This window comes from Denticeps clupeoides, chromosome 20 (assembly GCF_900700375.1).
Source record: "Denticeps clupeoides chromosome 20, fDenClu1.1, whole genome shotgun sequence".
Classification (NCBI taxonomy): Eukaryota; Metazoa; Chordata; class Actinopteri; order Clupeiformes; family Denticipitidae; genus Denticeps; species Denticeps clupeoides.
In genome coordinates, this window is record NC_041726.1 from 5,386,590 (window position 1) to 5,405,227 (window position 18,638).

The 18,638-nt window shown below is 44.1% G+C and overlaps 1 protein-coding gene across 1 annotated transcript in view; it reads right to left on the reverse strand.

Moving 5' to 3' along the window:
- Positions 1 to 18,638, reverse strand: part of angpt1 (angiopoietin 1) — a 47,916-nt gene that overhangs the window by 8,489 nt on the left and 20,789 nt on the right. The window contains exons 2-7 of the mRNA XM_028964468.1: positions 18,146 to 18,301; positions 17,727 to 17,848; positions 16,759 to 16,991; positions 12,304 to 12,431; positions 11,264 to 11,365; positions 9,101 to 9,267 (exon numbers count right to left, since the gene is read on the reverse strand). Coding sequence (XP_028820301.1) covers positions 9,101 to 9,267; positions 11,264 to 11,365; positions 12,304 to 12,431; positions 16,759 to 16,991; positions 17,727 to 17,848; positions 18,146 to 18,301 — 908 coding nt within the window. The remainder of the gene's footprint in view (positions 1 to 9,100; positions 9,268 to 11,263; positions 11,366 to 12,303; positions 12,432 to 16,758; positions 16,992 to 17,726; positions 17,849 to 18,145; positions 18,302 to 18,638) is intronic.

Consider the following 18,638-nt stretch of genomic DNA (forward strand, 5'->3'; position numbering starts at 1 on the left):
GTGGCCTCAGAACTACATGGACTGTCTAGATCATTGCCGTCTGGACAAATGATGAACCCCTCCCAGCCCCGCTCTTCTCTTGCTTACAATTGCTTTTTCTTTCTGTCTGCCCCTCCGTGAGGACTGAACACGCTCATAAATCCAGAGGCAGCCGGTCCGTTGGACCCGCACATGTGGAACCTGTAAATCAGCGGGCTTCTCCAGCCAGACGGACTTAAATACCTGCAGTTGTACGGAAGGCTCTGCAACCCCTGCGTGATGACCCTAGCAGGGTGGACAGAGGTGAACCCCTGGAGGTGGGGGTTGGGGTGGTGTGTTTATTTTAGCACAGCTTCCCGGAGACGTTATCTGATTGTGTTAATCGGTTCGTGTGACCTACAATTAATTCTAGGATGCCATATTCATAACTCACCACCGCTTACAACCTATATTTTTGACAAGTGCTATTTTATCTATGCTTTAACCCATCGGTGAGCCCATTAAAAACAGCCGTGGATTTGGGGTTTGGGTTACATTTACAACAAGACAAATGACCCCTTCAGACCCTCGCTGTGACATGGATTCAGTACACTGCGAGCTGCCAGACTTCTGTGAATGTCAGCACACACAACATTTCTAAACAGTGCTGGACTGTATTGCTTTTATATCGTTGCACCAAATATATAAATAGCACTGGCCATTCTAGTTGGTATTATTTTCAGCTCAAATTTAGTATTGAGTAGAACCTGGACATGGACTTTGGACTTGGACATTTGAGACATCCTGACTTGTTTTCTGATGTCTTATCAATCCAAATTCACTTATTGCACTGGCAGCCAGTGCTACTTGTTAGAACCAAGAATGCTGTTAATATTTATCATGTCTTTATTCAATTTGGTGGAGCATTTAGACTCATGCTCCAACTTAAAAAACAAAGAAACTGAAACTGTACCTGTTTCCCACAACAATCGCACGTTCTGTCCCACAGCTGCCATTGGATTAAAAAAAAAAATAAAAACTTGACCCCCCCCCATCCTCCAGTAACCCACCACCTCGATCATTAAGTGAGGGGACTCGCCTTCGCTAAGCTTCACTGTCAAACTCCAGCTCACGCTGGCTCCTCTAAGATCCCGGGGTGCAGAGCCAAGGAACAACGCCACAAGCCCTTGCCAGCGAAGAACACCCAAATGAAACATGGTCCATTTCAACTCCGAATCATTTCCTGAAAACTATCGCTGTTAATAGGGACGGACAAGGGCAGTGCAAGTGCCATAAATCTCATTTCACAACGTTTGGCTTTTCATAAAGAAAAAAAAAAACTGCAAAGAAGGGGGAAATTGAATTGGCAAAATGACTTTTTTTTTTTACCATAACTGTTGTTTGCAGATGGGTACTAGAAAATTGCATTCATAGCCTACTGTACAGAACTTAACGCTACATTTGTTAAAGAGACAGAAAAAAAAAAAACTTTTTAATGTTAAGCTGCCAAATGTCCTTTATTAATTTTCAAAGAAAAGTCATTTGAGGAAAAAAGGTACATTGCACTTTGTCAACTTTTATGAAGCTTGCTGAACGAACCTGTTCCAGACCAAAGTTGCTTGCACATGGACCATTTTGAAATATAGCTGACATACAGCATACAGCTCATAACATGGCATAATAAAATATGGATCTATGTGAGCTGGATATTTATATATGGGGGGTATTTCAATTACAAATGCTTTCAATGGTCATTTTTAAACAACAATAATAAATATTTAATATACATACATTTGAAAGTAAAATCCTAAAAGAGCCTGCAGTGATGAAGACAAGAGAAAAAGAAAAAAAGAAAATCCGGGAGATGCAGAGTTGAAAATGTCATCCATGTTTAAACTTTGACGTCTGAAGTAACTTAATTAACAACGTCCCGTCCTTATGAACCCCTTAAATAACTGCAGACATAATGAGAATTCTGTTGGATGCGGCTGATAACCTTGCGACCTTGTAGCAATTGTTCCGTGTAGCGCTACCATGCTACGCTATGCTATGTTACGAGTCAGTGAGCGGGACAAGAACGTATTCTGTCTTAATGTGTGTCTACGTTACTCTTCCATCAACTTCGTGTTTTGCATACGCAGCCGCAGGGCTAATGTCACCCAGGGGTCAAACATCTGCACAGTTGTCAACGGAGACCCCACAAACCCCCTTCAGGCCCGGCCGCTGCCTGTATCTGATGGGCTACACCAGAACAAACGTTAGAAATGAAGAGTGGCCAGTGCACATTGCAAGAATTCGTAATTCTATGGACAAACCCACTCCCCACTACCACCACCACAGAAACGGAATGAAGCAAGATTTATGCGGCCTTGCACAATGACACCCCCAGGGAAGAGGCCTTGGTGTCCAGCCATCCATAATTTTCCCTGGTAATCAGAAGAGACCGTGGTTTGTAAGGCTTTCCTTGATCACCGGAAATGTGACATTTAGAAAGGGTGAGAGCCAGCAGCAACGCCAACATTTCTCATCGTTATTTCGCTCTGAGGCACATTCTGACTCCCCTTCTGGGTTGTAGAGGTGGTCCTCTGGCTTTGAGGTTCCATAATAATAACACCATAACACCAATCATAAAGAGCTGCTACAGGGGGGTTCTCCTTTAGATGTTGGCTTTTCCAAAAATAAATAAATTAGGGGAATAAGGCAAAGGCTCACTTTATTTCCTCAATTTTTCGCATCAACAGAACATTAATATGTTTTTAGATTATTGGAGTCAAGGGCCATGGACATAGCAAAGATCATTTTTACAAAAAGAAAGAGAAAGAATTTAAGAGCTGTGAGTGAATTAACCGTTGCAAAATGTATTTTACACTACAAGAATCGGCTCCAGTGACAGCACATCTTTTGTATTAAGTAACTAAATAAATGTTATAATGCAGAAATAAATACATGCAGTTGGAGTCTGGGCCTGTAGGCTAAGGATGACGGGCAGTAGATACATTAACAAAAAGAAGTAGACATTAAGGGGTATGTTATCTTTGTGGGTTTTAAAAGGGGTCTTAAATGTTTCTTTTACTCCCAAATTTTCCAAAAGCTGCCAAAATGATTCTACATCAACCTTGACTTTTGATGCTGAAGTATTTGACACATCAACAGCTTTAAAAAAACATTTTTATTAATATCTGCAATGTTAAATTGTTACTTTAAAGGTCCCCTGACTTGATTTTTTTTCAAGTTTGGGGGATATTTCAGGAGTCTCTGTCTGAAATTCAGCCGTGGTGCAGAATTACAGCCACTTTGATCCAGTCTCACAATGAGGTTTCCAAGGACGCGCTGTTTTGGTGTCTGTAGCTTTAAAGGCTAATGTGGAGGACAGAGGCTGGACGATGAGGAGAGCACCCTATAGAAGTCATCGACACCATTCACCAACCACAATGTTTGGCCCAACCAGGAAGTCGTGTCGATGGTTTTTCCAGGAAAATTAAATGAACCCACTGGTTCTTCAGTCTCACGTGACGGAACAAAAAAAAACCACATTTGTGCTCATTTTTACATCCAATCACCAAGCAACAGCAATGCTTTGCACATTTTCAAGACATGTCATTGCAAGTGCTGGTGTGAAGTTCTATACATATTTCAATGGAGCTTGGTTCCTCACAGAAATCTTGCAGAACTATCATGAATAGCTATTTCTCCTTCTGGCACCGATGTCACACTCGAACTAAAACAAGATAAGTGCAGAGCCCTCCGGGAAGGGGGTGTGTGTGGGTGGGAGTATCCTCTCAAAAGTCCATCTTTTCCATCTGCCGCTTCATGTTTTGATTCAGGTCGTGTAATTGAAGCAGCGATGTTTCTCCTGATCCGTGACCGCGCTATGCGGTTTCATCTAGAACCATTCAAACCATATGTGAAGTATATCCAAACGACTGTCTGATCACTGCATTCATGGAGTCCATATGTCCCCACAGAAGAGCCATTGGGCTTTATGGTCTAAAGCAAATGTACTAATGTGTTCACACCACCTTGTTAAGTAATGTCCTGCCCCTCAGCTTTTTTGCAAGGCCAAAAAAACAGTAACATGTGGTATTAATAGTGGTAAGACAGCTTTTTTTTTTCACAAGAGGACGTGTCCCCCAAAACATGACCCTGATTTTGCCCGTGACCGGCCGCTTCGCAGCTTTTCATGAATTGAGGCACGTGCTGCTGCTTACCTGCCACTCATTGCCTTGCTGACCTCATCACCCAGGTCCATTGCTGAGGTTAATGAACATGTCCAAAGGGCCGTTTCCAAAGAACTGCTGCTTGCAGGTGAGTGTTGGGGTGACCTGCTTATGTGTATGGTCACACACTCATAATAAACTGTGAGTCTAATATTCGGTCCTGTCTTCTTTGATCAGCTATAACGGTGATTAACCTCTTTCAAATTTAATCTGAGTGAATGGCGTTCGACTTGTGGAGCTCAAAGGCCCAGGGCCCTATTTTACACCTAGCCTTGCACCATCCACCAGCAAATTACTTTGATCGCCCGACACCATGCTTTCAATATGAAATTATTTTGCCCATGTTATCCTGCTGATTGAAATGGTGCTTTTTGAATGAGGCGTGGCTGTGTGCTGTGCTGATGTATTGCACTTTTGGGAAAAAAAAAATTATTGCCACATGATTATTTAACCCATACTTGGGTGAGCAGCTTCATGTTGACGCTATTTTCTTCCTACCAAACTACAAATTGTCAAGAAGCAGTGTTGAAAGATTTGGTGGGTTTGAATAAAAAAAAAACATTCTAAAAAAATGTATTTAATACTTTGTGAATATTTTGAGAGTGTGTTTATATTTAGCAGCACTTACTGCTGATTAGGGGGCGTAGTTCAGTATATATTTTCACTTCCTACACCTTTGTTTATTCCAATGTTTTTCATTAAAAACATTCAAGATGTTAGATGGGTGCAGATTAATTGGCGAAGCTAAATTGCCATTGTTGGTCATGTGTGTTGATGTTCATGATGTGATGGACTGAAGATCTTTTCAGTAGTAATTCCTGGGAAAGGCTTCTTTTTCCAATTGACCTGGATAGTGGACATTTGAATGGCTAAAACTGAATTATTGTATTGGGCCAAATATATTGGGTGTATGAGATTTTTTAACAGTGTTGTCAGACACGTGGTGGTTTCATCTAAAACTAATAAACATTATTCCAAAACACATAAAACAATGATGATTATTTTGCACTTATTTGCACTTTACTTTACTGTGACTTCACTTAAATGTGCTAATCTAAAATATGAATTGCTCAGGTTATTTCATCCCAACAGCCTACCCTGTGAAAAAATGCTTACAAAAAAGGGATTAGGTCTAGAAAAATAAAAAAATAGGGGACTGTGTTACACTGAGGTCAACACAGTATCTGAAAACAAATGCAGCACATGCATTTCAAATGTCCATCCATGCTAAAGATTGTTGTTGTGCAACACACTGCTTGCATCCTACTTATTTAGTCATATTTGAATCCCCCAGATCATTTGGTCTGAGTGGGTAACGTTGTGTGAATTTCAGTCCAAAAGTGGGTCAGTGGCTTATTACATTGTCCTACATTTCACCTTCAGGCAGGCGGTGTTCACAAAATTCCTCATCAAACGCAGCTGCGACATCTGTCTGGTGTCGAGGAGCTCTCCTTTACGGTAGGGAGAAATCCTCGGTTTAGGGTTTGGCTGGGTTCGGAGCGGGAGCGGGATATTGGATAAAGATGTAAAGCCACGGTGCACAAACACACAGAGCAGCACAATTCTCCTCGGGAGGCTTGAGAAATGCTGCTTAACCTTGGGTGTGTTTGTTCGTGCATCAAACTCCCACATCGCGCTGTAAAATTCGACCGTCCAAACCTTTTCTCAGCGCGCACACTCTTCACAACGTTTCCCCCTGCTTATTTTTCCTCTCTTCTCTCAATGAAATGCTCAATATGAAATATGAAAAGATGAAAACTAGAAACAAATGCGCCAACTAAGAGATAGAGGAAGAGAGACATCTCCATCTCGGGCCGACTTGTACAACAGCGAATGACTGAGATGTGGCGTGTGACCAGCGGTGACCTCCTGAAGGCTCCCTGTTTACCCAACCCCATCCAATGTGGACCACCGAGTGTCCATGCCAGCTCAGGAAATTCCCTTCTTGACCTCTGCGAAGAAGTTCTCATCTTCATCGCTCCCCAACGCTGAAGAGAGGACACCATTTCCCAGCATCACCTACTCTACACCACACAAAGGCAATAATGCTCATTTCCCAGCACCGCGGCCCTAAAAATCTCAACGACAGAGGACTAAAAAAATTCCACATATCAATATCACATTTCCATTCCACTGCAGGACCTTCAAAAGTAGCTTATTAAATCAAGATTATGCACTGAATGTATCATGTACTTGGCAGTACAAGCAGACTTTGAGTCCAACGTGACCTGCCAATGTGACATCATAACAAAACTGATTATTTAAGTCAATTACGACTAGAATCCATCTGATTTGAACTGCACTCTGAGACACTGCAGGATTCAAAACCTGTAAACTGCATAAGCAGATTGTTAGAAGGGCTTTGGTTGTTTACCCTGTGGTTTCTCGCATGGTTTCTACTGAAGGTGGTTTCTGAACATGCATCATTTTCGTAATAAAAAAAAGATTGACTTTAAGTCTCCAATCAGAGGATTACATACATGTCATAATTCAATCATAGAATGGTTACACAGTCAACAGGTCCAGAAGGAAACCATTATTGCTTTGGTCACCTTCTCACATCTTTCCACTTTCCTGGTCCATTAAGCCATGCCATGGTTCATCATAAATACACTCATTACAAAATACGGTTTCCGCCGCAATATACTGCTAATACATGTTTTTGCCTATAGTAACAGTGTAGGACAACAAGACATGTTCAGATGCATTTTTTTTTTTAAAGTGTGAATTTGGGTAACTGCTATATTTGATGTTCTAAAAGTCTTTATTACTGGCTGGTTAATCATTGGCCATCAATACATCAATTCCCAACCCCTGGTGGGGCACACAGCATAATGTGAAAGCTTTTTCGTTGAAATGCTCTATTATCTAAAAAAGAAACTCGGAGCAGTCTAAATTGTGTAATTCCCCCTACAATACTATATCACGTGCAGAAATGTGACCTTTTAACCCACTTAAGACTCCAGTTCTGCGTTCAGGCGGTTCACATCGACCATGCATCAATTTTATAGCACACGTATGTGCACAAGGACAAAGGCTCAACACTCTAACACTGCTAGCGTGTGGTAAAGGCATTGCGACTACAGCTTTTTATGTTTACAGCATAGAGCTTCACAAGGCTACCTTACCTTACCTTACCCAGCACCTACGGGTGAAAAACAGCAGGTTAACATCTGCTTCAATCCCAAACGAATGTCAAACTGGTTCCACCGAAAAACAGCAGCACAAAGAGCTACTTTCCACATAGTCGCCGCTAAGGCTGGGCCTTAAATCCCCTCTGTTCTACCGACGCTATAGAGCCCTGAAGATAGTGCCAGGTCGCAGTAGGGATGCTCTCTGCTTTTAGAACTGTGGCGCTATTGAAATTTATTTTTGTGTTGAAGAAATTGCATCTGAAGTTCATGGGATACCAAAAAAAAAAAAAAAATCCCCCAAGGACCTTGAAACAGGAAAACACATTCAAATGCCACAAATCCCACGCTGCCCTGCTGCCGTAATACCCACTAAATAAATACCATGTGACATTCAATCCAATCTCAACGTACAGGCTGCTGCTTACAAAAATGTTTTTTAACATTGTTAAACTGGAAAATAGTTTAACTCTGATTCAGTTTTCCTGCTTGTACATAATGAAGAGAAATTCTCTAAAATGTGGCATTTTATCCTTTATTCCTGATTTAAGGGAAAGATTGTTACATTTGACTTTTTTTATTTGGAAAAATAAGTAATTTCTCCCGCTGGCAGCCGAGCAGCCAATTCTCAACTGGCGAACGTCCACAACATTCATGATAAATGGACGTACTTCTGAGCTGTAATGCTTTAAGCCCCCAAAGATCCAATGTGGTTTCTCTAATGCATAGATGCAAATTTGTGTGTGTGTATATTTATATATATATATATATATATATATATATATATATATATATATATATATATATATATACACACACACATACATACATGTATGTTACGTTTTCCTGACAAGGCTCGTGGAGACACGGTGTGTGCACCTGTAAACTCTCCGTTGCCCGAGCTCCAAGCATAACCAGGGCGGGGCTGTGCCCTCCTCCCTAAATCTCGACCTCTGCTTGCTGAACGCAAGCCTATGAAACCCCCAGCAGGGCTATTTAAAGGCCAGCGCTCGGAGGGGCCAACGCAACGCTGGCGTTCTGTGGCTGCTTCCTGTCCCGGGATGTTTGGAGGTATAGAGCAAAGGTTCGCTTTGGCAAGCGTTCCACCAAGGAGCAATGCATGATTATCCCACCGCACCGCTTGGAGAGAATGAAAGCTATTTATAAAGATCGAGAAGCTGATGTGATTTCCACTTCGCTTTGTGGCAGAGAATGCATGGTACAAAAATAGTTTCAGCAACTGACTTTATGAGCGCATTCTGGCTTTTTTTGCGTTTGTGTTGTGTACTGCAGCACAAGTGTAGAGGGTTTTTGCAAACGCAGCTTTTTGTCCAATTAACGATGTGACTGTCAGATCGCTTTCAACAGGTTTATCCATGAAATCCGATTAAAAAGTTACACTTAGCGAGTGAAACTTAGCGAGGTTTCGTCTTCCAAGAGCGCAGAAACAAAACAAAAAAAAAAACGAAGAAACGCACAACTTGTGCTGTCAGCATGTAATCATCAGGGCTTCGGCAAATGAAATATGACATGCGGGTCATGTCGGTGCACTCACTGCTGACATGATTCTGCATGAAACCATTAGGCTGCAAATCAGGAGTGATTTGGGTTTACGGACTTTGGACACTTGAGCAGCGAGAACAATTTTTATTTTTTAAACCTGAAGGACAAGTGCAAAGTGTTGGGCCCCATGGACGAGAAAATGTCCAACTATTTTGTCCTGGTCACTTTCCAGTCCGATAATCCAATCACACATTGGAATGAAAAAATTCACTGTGTGCAAAGTGTCCATACCTGTAGTTTTGTTTTTCGCTGCCGATGTAGAAGCGATCGTACAAGGAAAAGGCCTTGTGCCCATCCCAGTCTGTGAGCTCCACTCGTAAAGCGTACTGTCTGGAGTTGCTCAGCTGGTACACAAACTCATTTCCGAGCCAATGTTCTGCCGACACACTCCCAAAACCCTGGAATGGAGAGGAGGACAAGAAGAGAAAAGGTCAAGTTTATTTCTAGAGCACACTAAGCAGCGGTTCCACTGTACCAAAGCGCTGTACAAAAAAAAAAAACATTTAAAAACATAAAATGCAAAAAAAAACAATATATAGAAAGGACATGGACAGTAAACTATAAAAGTCAGGGAATGCTATAGAGAATGAATGAGCTTTAAGCCTAGAATGGCATTGCCATTAGATCTCAAAGATACTTAGAAAGGTTAGCTAGATATGTTGGGGCCTGTGTATTTAGATCCTTAAAAACATGTGGATGATTTTAAACTGTACTCTAAAATGTACTGGCAACCGGTGTAGTGAAGCCAAAACTGGTGTAATATGTCACACTACTCTAGTCGTGATAACAATGACAGACCAAACCAGACAGCATTGTATAATTCAAGGCCTGTATGGCCATCACAATATCCTTAAAATGTAAAAAGGGCTGGACTTTGGCAAAAAGTCTTAATGGATAAAAGCTTGACTTCACCAGTTATTTTAAAACCGCCACTGACTGTTCTTAGTCCACTTTGTCCTGTTACTCAGCGTAGCAGCTGCTGAATGTTCTATCTTGTTCTATGTTCTAAGTTCCACCGCTCATTAGTCCATTCTGCTGGTGTCCTGATTGGTCCTGAGCTCTAATGAAGACATTGCAGAGGCAATTCATCTCCACAGACCCAATGAAGTTTCATAATCCAGAGCAGGTGCATGTGGGCTTATGACAGTGAAAACTAGGACCAGATGAGGACCTGGTCTCCTCTCATCCTGGCTGGCGCAACCGGTCTAAAAGCTCCAGCTATTGCTGCATTCTGCTTTCAGCAACGTGGCCTCCTTGCCTTGTTTATAAGGACGACGAAGTTTGGACAAGTCATGCACCAGCTCAGATGGGAAGCGGAGTGCTTTTGACAATGAAAGCATTTCCATAAAACCAATAAAAGTTACTGGCAAGCCAACACTTTTGTTTTTGTGTGCCGACTTGTCACAGGATTAGGTAAATACGAGGCATTCTTCTCGTCCGAGGCACGTCCTGTAGCATCGGACAAACTCATCGGACGTGGCCCAAATTCATTTGGCCTCTGATTAGGCACCCTACAACATTTGTTTACGCCAACCTTGGCCTCCGGTTTTATTGCACCTTGGCTTACAAGGTTGAAGTTCTCTCCCACAAATGCCACAACACGCAGAAGAGCCTTCAAAACATCACCCAGACTGTGTGGTCCAGTGTAAATAACAATCTTAACTCCCATCTTCTTCACTTTTTCCCTGTTTAGTGTCTCGTCCATCACGTGAAAAAAATGGGCCCCGGAACGCTAATGGCTCTGTATACATCAGCACTTTAAAAGTCGGGGTATTTACATTTCGGAGGGGAGCTGGCTTACGTCCCACGACGCGAAGATAAAGCATCGGCCTGTTTTCCCGAAACAGGCCTGTCAGTCTTGCGGCCATCTCGCCAGGAGCTCGCATGACGAGGGCTGTCCAGCTGGTGCCAGTGGACGTCCCCTGTTTCAGTCTCTGACTGGAGGTCGGCCACGTTGCCTTCAGCGCCGCTAGCCAGAGGCGCGGCTCCTGTCTTTACCTCTTTAGTGGGTTGGCCCAACGCTGGCAACGCCATCCAACGCCCTTTAATTTACGTTTCACGCTATTCTGATAGATGTGCTTCCAGTTGGATGGCTGGGTTGATGGCGCATTTATCAGCGGAGAGACTATATGAGTTAATGTAGCAGGAAAGTGCCATCGGAAAACAAAACTGTCCTGAGATTTATCGCTGCAGTGGATTTGAATTTGCTCAGTAATCTTCCACCTCCCGTCCAAGTGCCGGCCGAGATTAAGCAAACTGAAATAAAGCGTTCAAAGGAACATGCCACGCATATCAGCCCCTAATTCCCTGAAATTGACTGTTATTATTGTTGGACGGTGACGAATGTTCGTGCACAAAAGCTAAAAGAGAGAGTTGGCAGTGAGTGGCGCTCACCATTTTGTACTCCTTCCACGTTCTCTGGAAGTCCGTGCTGCCGTCCTCCCTGCGCTGGATCACCGTCCATCCACCTCCAGCACTTTCCATGTTACAGTAAACCTGTTGAGCCAAACACACAGCCACATGCATACACAAACACAGCACAAAGTTAGCCGTTGCACAAGCTCTGGCAACCTCACCAAAACCCTAACAGCTGTGATGTCTGGCAGGGCCGACTCGTTGTACTTCAATCACCGCTCCTCAGTTCCAATCACACACACTCACACAGAGGCTCCTGGGAATATGGAACCTTTCTGCTTGTTCTACAAGATTTCATTGATACCCGCTTTCTTCTCCAAGACCTCCAGCTAGATGGGAGGAATAAAAGATCAAAGCCCCGGTGCTGGTGGACACCTGGGTGTAATACAGAGCCCCTGGCCTCATGTAAGTCGATAACAGGGGAACCTATGGCCCCTCTGCGGTGGTTCTTTGTGCTAGGGGTCGGTTCGGAGGGGGATCCCTCTCACCTCAGCCCAACCCAGCTGAAAACACACACACCAGTCTGGGTGTAATTAAAGGAAGCACCTCCGACAGGACCGCTGTGGCAACCAGACGTCGGGACCCCCAGCCCCCTCCTTCTCGACCTCTCGCCCCTGGCCGGCTATTGATTTCATTCTTATTCACTCCATCCTCTCTCCTCACAGACTCACTTCTGCCACCGCCCCAGCTAACCTTGGACCATCCATCTCAGGTTTGGCAGCACCCTACTGAAGTCGAAAACACCTGTTTCATCCCTTCCTCTGACGTGGAGGGATTCCAAACTGCCAATTATCAGGATCAATCAACAGAAGTGAAGAAAGATATGAACTATTCATACGAGTAACTTTTTCATGAATATTTCTTCAGAAAGGTGTATTCTAGAATATAGTAGCTATTGATAAGAAACCGAGGACCACCAACCCAACCCAGAATAGTCTCTCCAGGAATTTCTAACCAATCGTATGGTCTTCATAAAGTTCTCTGAATTTTGGGATGTTTTTGTGGAACATGTGGGGCACCTTTTTGGTCTCCTGGCTGCTGATGTGAACAGTGTACACCCCATTCTTCTGGAAACCAGCCTGAAAGAGGTCAGCACAGTCGTGAAACTTCTTCTCCTCCTCCACCTGCTTGGTGCTGTTGGGGATGACTGGTGGGACACAAAAGGGAGGTGATAAAAAAGGAGTTTATTGGTCTTATGAACACCGATGACCCTCGCACAAAGCCCTAGGTGCAATAATACAACTGCGGCGGCTGGAGGAACAGTCTTCGAGGTGTTGGGTTTCAAAGTCAAAACCCAACCTTGTCAGTCAGCACGGAGGCTTGGGTTTCCTGTGGGCAGCTTTCATCCCAGGGACAGACTGAGTGACTGGTGTCTGTGGGGTCCTGTCCTAAACTCGCTGGCCCACGTCTGCAATCTGTCATGAGAGCCGCTCCACGACAGCTGTGGTTCGCTCCGGCTGGCCGCTAACCTACGCCGCATTCTGGCAGGTGGGTTTCGGGCAGAATGCTGCCGACCATGACTGGAATGAGCCGCTGAAAGGGCGTCCAATAAAAGTAAGCTATATGCAGATAGAAAGGGATTGAAGGAAGGGAAAATACTTTTGGTGGTGATTGATCGACGCGCTATGAGGCAACGTCTTAATCGAGGCGCGGCCGCGCCTGACACCCAGCACAGTGTGTCAGTGTTTCCATTTTCGGACTTTTTTTGGGTTACCGGCCCCGCCCGACACGTGCAATTTAGTGCCTAATTTTCCGCAGCGGAGGTGTGAGTTTTAACAGCTGGAGGTTTCTGCATCACTTTGAGCTGTATTTCCATGTTATTATGTTGCATTACATTACAATCATTTGCCCAGAGGTTTTACCCAGAAACTTATGCCGCATATATTATGTGTTTGTACAATAGCATGAACAATACACACACAACTTGCAGGGAATGTAATTTGTAGAAGCTAATCATGGTTTGCATGGAAGGATGTGAATACAGAAAGTGGAAATTTAGTACACTGGATGTTTCTTTTTAAACTGATTTAGTTGAATGCAATTTAAAATATTTCATAGTATGAGAATTTTGATCTTATACTTGACTACATCATGGTAACATGAATTGAAAACAACTAATATGTTAATTGTCATGATTTATGGTACTTATGATAAACCATGTTCCTGGTTCTCAGACTGTGGTATTCTGTGAGTTTCATGCTGTGTGTTTAAATGTAATATATAGTCAAAATGTAGTAAAGTTCATACATGCTATGTGTGGATAAGTCAATAATAAATGATATTCTTATGATTAATAAAATTGCTAAAATTGCTCTGTGTAAAACTAGTTGTTAGGCTGTTGTGGTATTTTAATGTTGCTCAGAACTGTGGTGTAGAAGCAACTACTTTCTGATGTGGTACTCTGTAACTCCACCTGAGTAGAGTACAATATACAATAGACTATTGTACTACTTAAATTATTGTCATCCTAATTGCACCTAAAGCTCTCCATCAAACTATTTGAATCCACCAGCCAATACGAACAGAGTATTTCTCCAGCCTACAACACAAAATACATTTTTGGAATTTTCCTCAAAAAAAATCTAAGGATCCACCAAGAAGTCCATGTTTTATCAATAGAATCCTTTGGGCAAGTGACTTGCGTGTTTCTAAAAGAAAGCAGTACAAGTTCAGTTAGTGGCTGATCTGTGTGTGTGTGTGTGTGTGTGTGTGTGTGCGCGCCTGCACGTGTGTGTGTTTCAACCAGCAGCTGCTTCTATTTCCATCTGTAGATAATTATGGCGGGAATATTTTGAAACCAAGCACAGCGCTGAGGACAAAATACTACAAGCTATAAATTTCAAGTTCCTGTTATAACAAGTGGTTTATATTTGTTCTCTAAGCCCGGTTATATCTATGGGCGTTTCTGTCCGATTACATCCCTTTTTTTTCTGTTTGCCCTTTTCCAACTGAGCTCATCTCAGTTTTCACGCCATTGTTTTTATGGTCGTGATTGTTGATGCAAAAAGAGACGTCACACACACGTACCACACACACACACACACACACACACACATACACATACCAAAAAAAGTGTTGGTCAGTCAGTGACAATTCTGATGCCTGACAAGCCGACCAGAGGACTTTTGAAGGACGAGCGAGGCTTTCCAGGAAGAAGACTTGTTTTTTCAGCCACTTTTGGAGACGTATTGAGTGTCGGGGACAAGGATCCCCCGCAGTGATGGGTTGACAGGGAGCGAAGCTCACGCCGCTGAGCCTAACACAACACAAGCCTCCCCTGTCACACGGCAATTTACCTCACGCTGGGAGAGCGCGGGGCGCGTGCTCCAAGAGGTCAGCGCCGAACGCCGGCGCGAAACACCACTGAGACCCCATCACGGTTCAGGCCTTCAGGCGATGGTGCGACCACAAATACATCTTTTTTTTTTCATTTCAAGGATTGGATTTAAATGAGTTGCTCCGTGTGAACAGCTTGGCCAGGCAAAAGCCAATCTCAGGAACGAAGGTCCAAAGAGGACAGGATCCCGGGAAGCTCGAAGCACCACTGCCAATAGGCTTTTAAAATGAATCAGCAGCTTACTTATTATTAAAGGCCGATTATTGTGATTAAAATCAGAGCTGGCTGCAGACTGGCCGGCTGCGGCGCTGCAGATATAAACCAAACGGTAACAAAAAAAATCTATTTATATCTACGATTTAAAAAAAAAAAACTTATCATGTGTGCAAACATGAGTTCACCGCGCTCTCAGACCAAAATATTGTGGTTTGAGATACGTGAAAAAAGACATGGCTTGTTGCTCTCGCTGTAGACTCACGTTAAAGAGGAAATGTATGTAGAATGTTGTAGAACACTCTGTGTGTATACTCTATGCTCTATTGCGCTCACTTCCAAAAGGTCTGCAGTCTGCAATCTATGGTGGGACCCAAGCTCATCCAGATGCTCTTGAGATCTTCCCGGATTCACGCATCTTCAGGCAAATCCGTGCCCTGCGCGCTTCAGTTTAAAAAGCCGCAAAGCTGACCGATGTTCTCGATAATGCGAGAACCTCGGTTGACAATGCAACAAAGGAACCCCATTGTCCCAAAAAGGCTTGGCGGTGAGCAAAGCCGAGCTCGCTCGCCATGAATCATGCATCTTTGGCTTATGATGCACTGATATTGCTGAGGCTATTATTGTAAGGGCAAGAATAAGCTCCGCTGTGCCCGAAAGGTTCAGAAAGAGACCGATTGCACCCTGCGGTGCCTCTAAAAAAGAAATCAAATATAAAACAGACCAAAAAAAAAATCCTACTTTGCCTACTTGAACCGTCGGTGAGGATCTGCGCACTGGCCTGCGAGGAAATACTTTCTCAGCTTTCCAAACACAGCCTAATTCACACAGACGCCACGCTGAGGGACGGGAGACTCCATCCCCTCCCTAAAGAAAACACAAATGTGTTTAGGTAAACAGGCGCTCCCCTCGCCAGCGAAAGAAAATTGGAAGTCGGATTTGGCAGGACGCGGCGTTTTTGACGGCCTCGGGGAGAAGGCACTGGAGCTAGGGGCGATCTCGGATATCTACCGTTTCCACGTCCATCTCAAGGACGGCCCGTCCCGACGGGGCCGTTAAATTTGACTAATTCATCGGTGAGGGGCCTCCCGCAGCAAAGGAAGTGACCAACCGCAGGCCGGAGGCGGCCATGTTTCATTCTGCAGTACATCGGCAACGCGGACAGACAGCTGGCGCTCACAATAGTGGTGCACACGACCTGGCAAAGTGACGAGGCTCCATAAAACCCAGACAAACCCCAGAAAATACGGTTTCCATAAGGGCCAGAGGTCACGCGGGGACACTGCGACAGGAAGTGATGCTTGAGGAGAGCGCGCTCAGGCTACCAGCATCCTGGGTAGATTTCCGGTCGCCGGGGCAAACGGGGGCGGGCATGGCCGGAGACAGGAGGCCTGCAGCATGGGGGATAATAAGTTGGCTGTGTGGCGCGCGTTGGCGGTCGAGGGGAACCCCCTCGGCCCCGAGACGCCGCTGCGGGGAGGCGCTGAGGAAGCGAGGACTTTGTTAGTCCGAGTTTTCGGGTTAACGGCTAACCACAGCCGCCCTGCTGCATCCCTGATAAGCTGATATTTTAAATAAAGGACGAGGAGGCCGGCCTCTTCTCCCCGCTCAAGCAGACGTGCACAACGATATGCATTAAATATTGCACGTTGTTTGGAATTTAAACCATTGAATGGTCCAAGCTATTATCTATTAGCTATTAGTTTTGCCCTTATTAGGCATTAGTTAATGCCCTTATATATTATTTATAAACCATCTCATGACCATGAACGTTTCTGCACACCAGTGTTTTCACATGTGATCTTGGTTGCTCACTTTCTTTCATAAATGTATTTTCTAAAAAAGCAACATCTTTATGAAAGTATTGCCTTTACATTTTGATGTATCAGTATTTCAGGGTGAATTGTTGTCGAAATGAGGGTACCTCCATCTTTTGAGCAGAGGTTGAGCAGGTTGTGGACAGTGTCCATCAGGTCCTGCTGCTGTCTCTGGAGGGCGGTGCTGTTGCCCGTGGCCCGGTCCAGCTGAGCCTCCAGTTCTTGGATCACGTTGCTCTGCCGACCGACGAGGTCCTGCAGGCTTCCCTTCTCCTCACGTAGGGCCTCCAGTTCTTCGCGGTGCCGAGCTTCCATCTCCTGCATTTTCTGCTCCAGAAACCTGGTCAAGAAGAAGTTCAAAAGGGACAACAACAACAAAAAAAGACTAAGACATTGAACCAAAGAGCAACCTAAACATGGTGGAAATGACCCCGCCATATGTTTAGGCTATAGCGTGCCCCCCCCCTATTCATTACCACAGGGACTGAGACATAAACGGAGACATAAACATTTACACAGATTTACTCTGTTTCCATGACTAGCATGAAAAACAAACAGGTACACACTTCATCATAAAGATCAGAAATTACTGTAAACCCCAATCAGATCCTGGGGTAATAAATGTTGCAGTTCATGAGGTTCATTTTTTGTTCCCTTGCAGCGGACAAATTATTTACTCTAGGCTGATATAAAAAAAAGAGACAACGTGTAAAACATCAAATCTAAGGTAGGGGACATAAATTCTCGTACGTGAGTACGGCATTGTCACAAATTGAAATGGCCGTCTGAATCAACAGCTGGCCGCGTTGAGCCCAGCGCCCATGCTGGCGGCCCGACGACAGACAAGCCCCCCGGGACCAATCAAACAATTCCAGGGACCGAGTGACTATGAAAAGCCTTCCAGAAGTCATTTTGAGGTGTGTGTGTGAGCGTGTGTGTGTGTTGGTGCATTTCAGAGTCATTAAATCATGTCAGGCTACGTAGGATTTATAGTTTTAAATGGAAGTTGTAAGCACTTTAAAATGGATGTGATTGGTGGAGACCCTGCGGGTTGGGGCTCTCTGTGTATGTTTACCAGTTCTTGTCATGGATCTTGTTGATTTCATTGGTCTGGACCATGAGCTGTTTCTCCAGTTTGTTGGTGGACAGAGAGTTCTCCAGCAACTGAATCTCCAGCCTGGATGTCTGGTTGAGGACCTGATCCAACAAAATTAGAGCCTTCAGCTTTTATGGTCTCTAGATCACAATGTAGGTCAGAAACAGATCAGCTGCACTTAAGGGAAAATAATAAACTGTGGACAATATACATAGCTAAGCCTTTATTAAGATCACATGGTAACACTTTCGTTTTTTTTTCCAGTTGAGCAGTGCAAAAACCTTTTTCTTTCACATAAATCAGAACAAACATGCTTGGTTGTCTTAATAAATGAGAAGAGAGGGAGAAAGGACATGCACGAGTAAAGTCAACAGAAACTTCAGAAGACTGGGTGATACCTGGGTCTCCACGCTGGTCAGCTTCCTTGTTTGCTCAGCAGTCTGGGACAGCAGACTGGTGCCCATCTCCAACATGGCGGCCGTGTGGTTGTGGACGGCGCTCTGCTGCAGCTGAGCCATTTCCATCTTCATGCTCTCCTTGATGTAGTTCTCGATCTGCATATGAAAGCAAACACAGCAGACATGTCGATCAACTGATTTTAATACTTCTTCACAGAACTGGTTTCTCTCAATAAGACTCCATATGAACAGTACAATACAATTTTGACTTTTGACGTAACTTAACACTAACATAACACTGACATAACTTGGTTCTATCACATAATACCTGAACAGAGTTGCTTGTGACCTGCTGACATTTAGAAACCGAGACATGACTTAAAGTGAAGTGATTGTCATTGTGATGCACAGTACACAACGAAATGTGTCCTCTGCTTTTAACCATCACCCTTGGTGAGCAGCCATGACAGGCGCCCGGGGAGCAGTGTGTGGG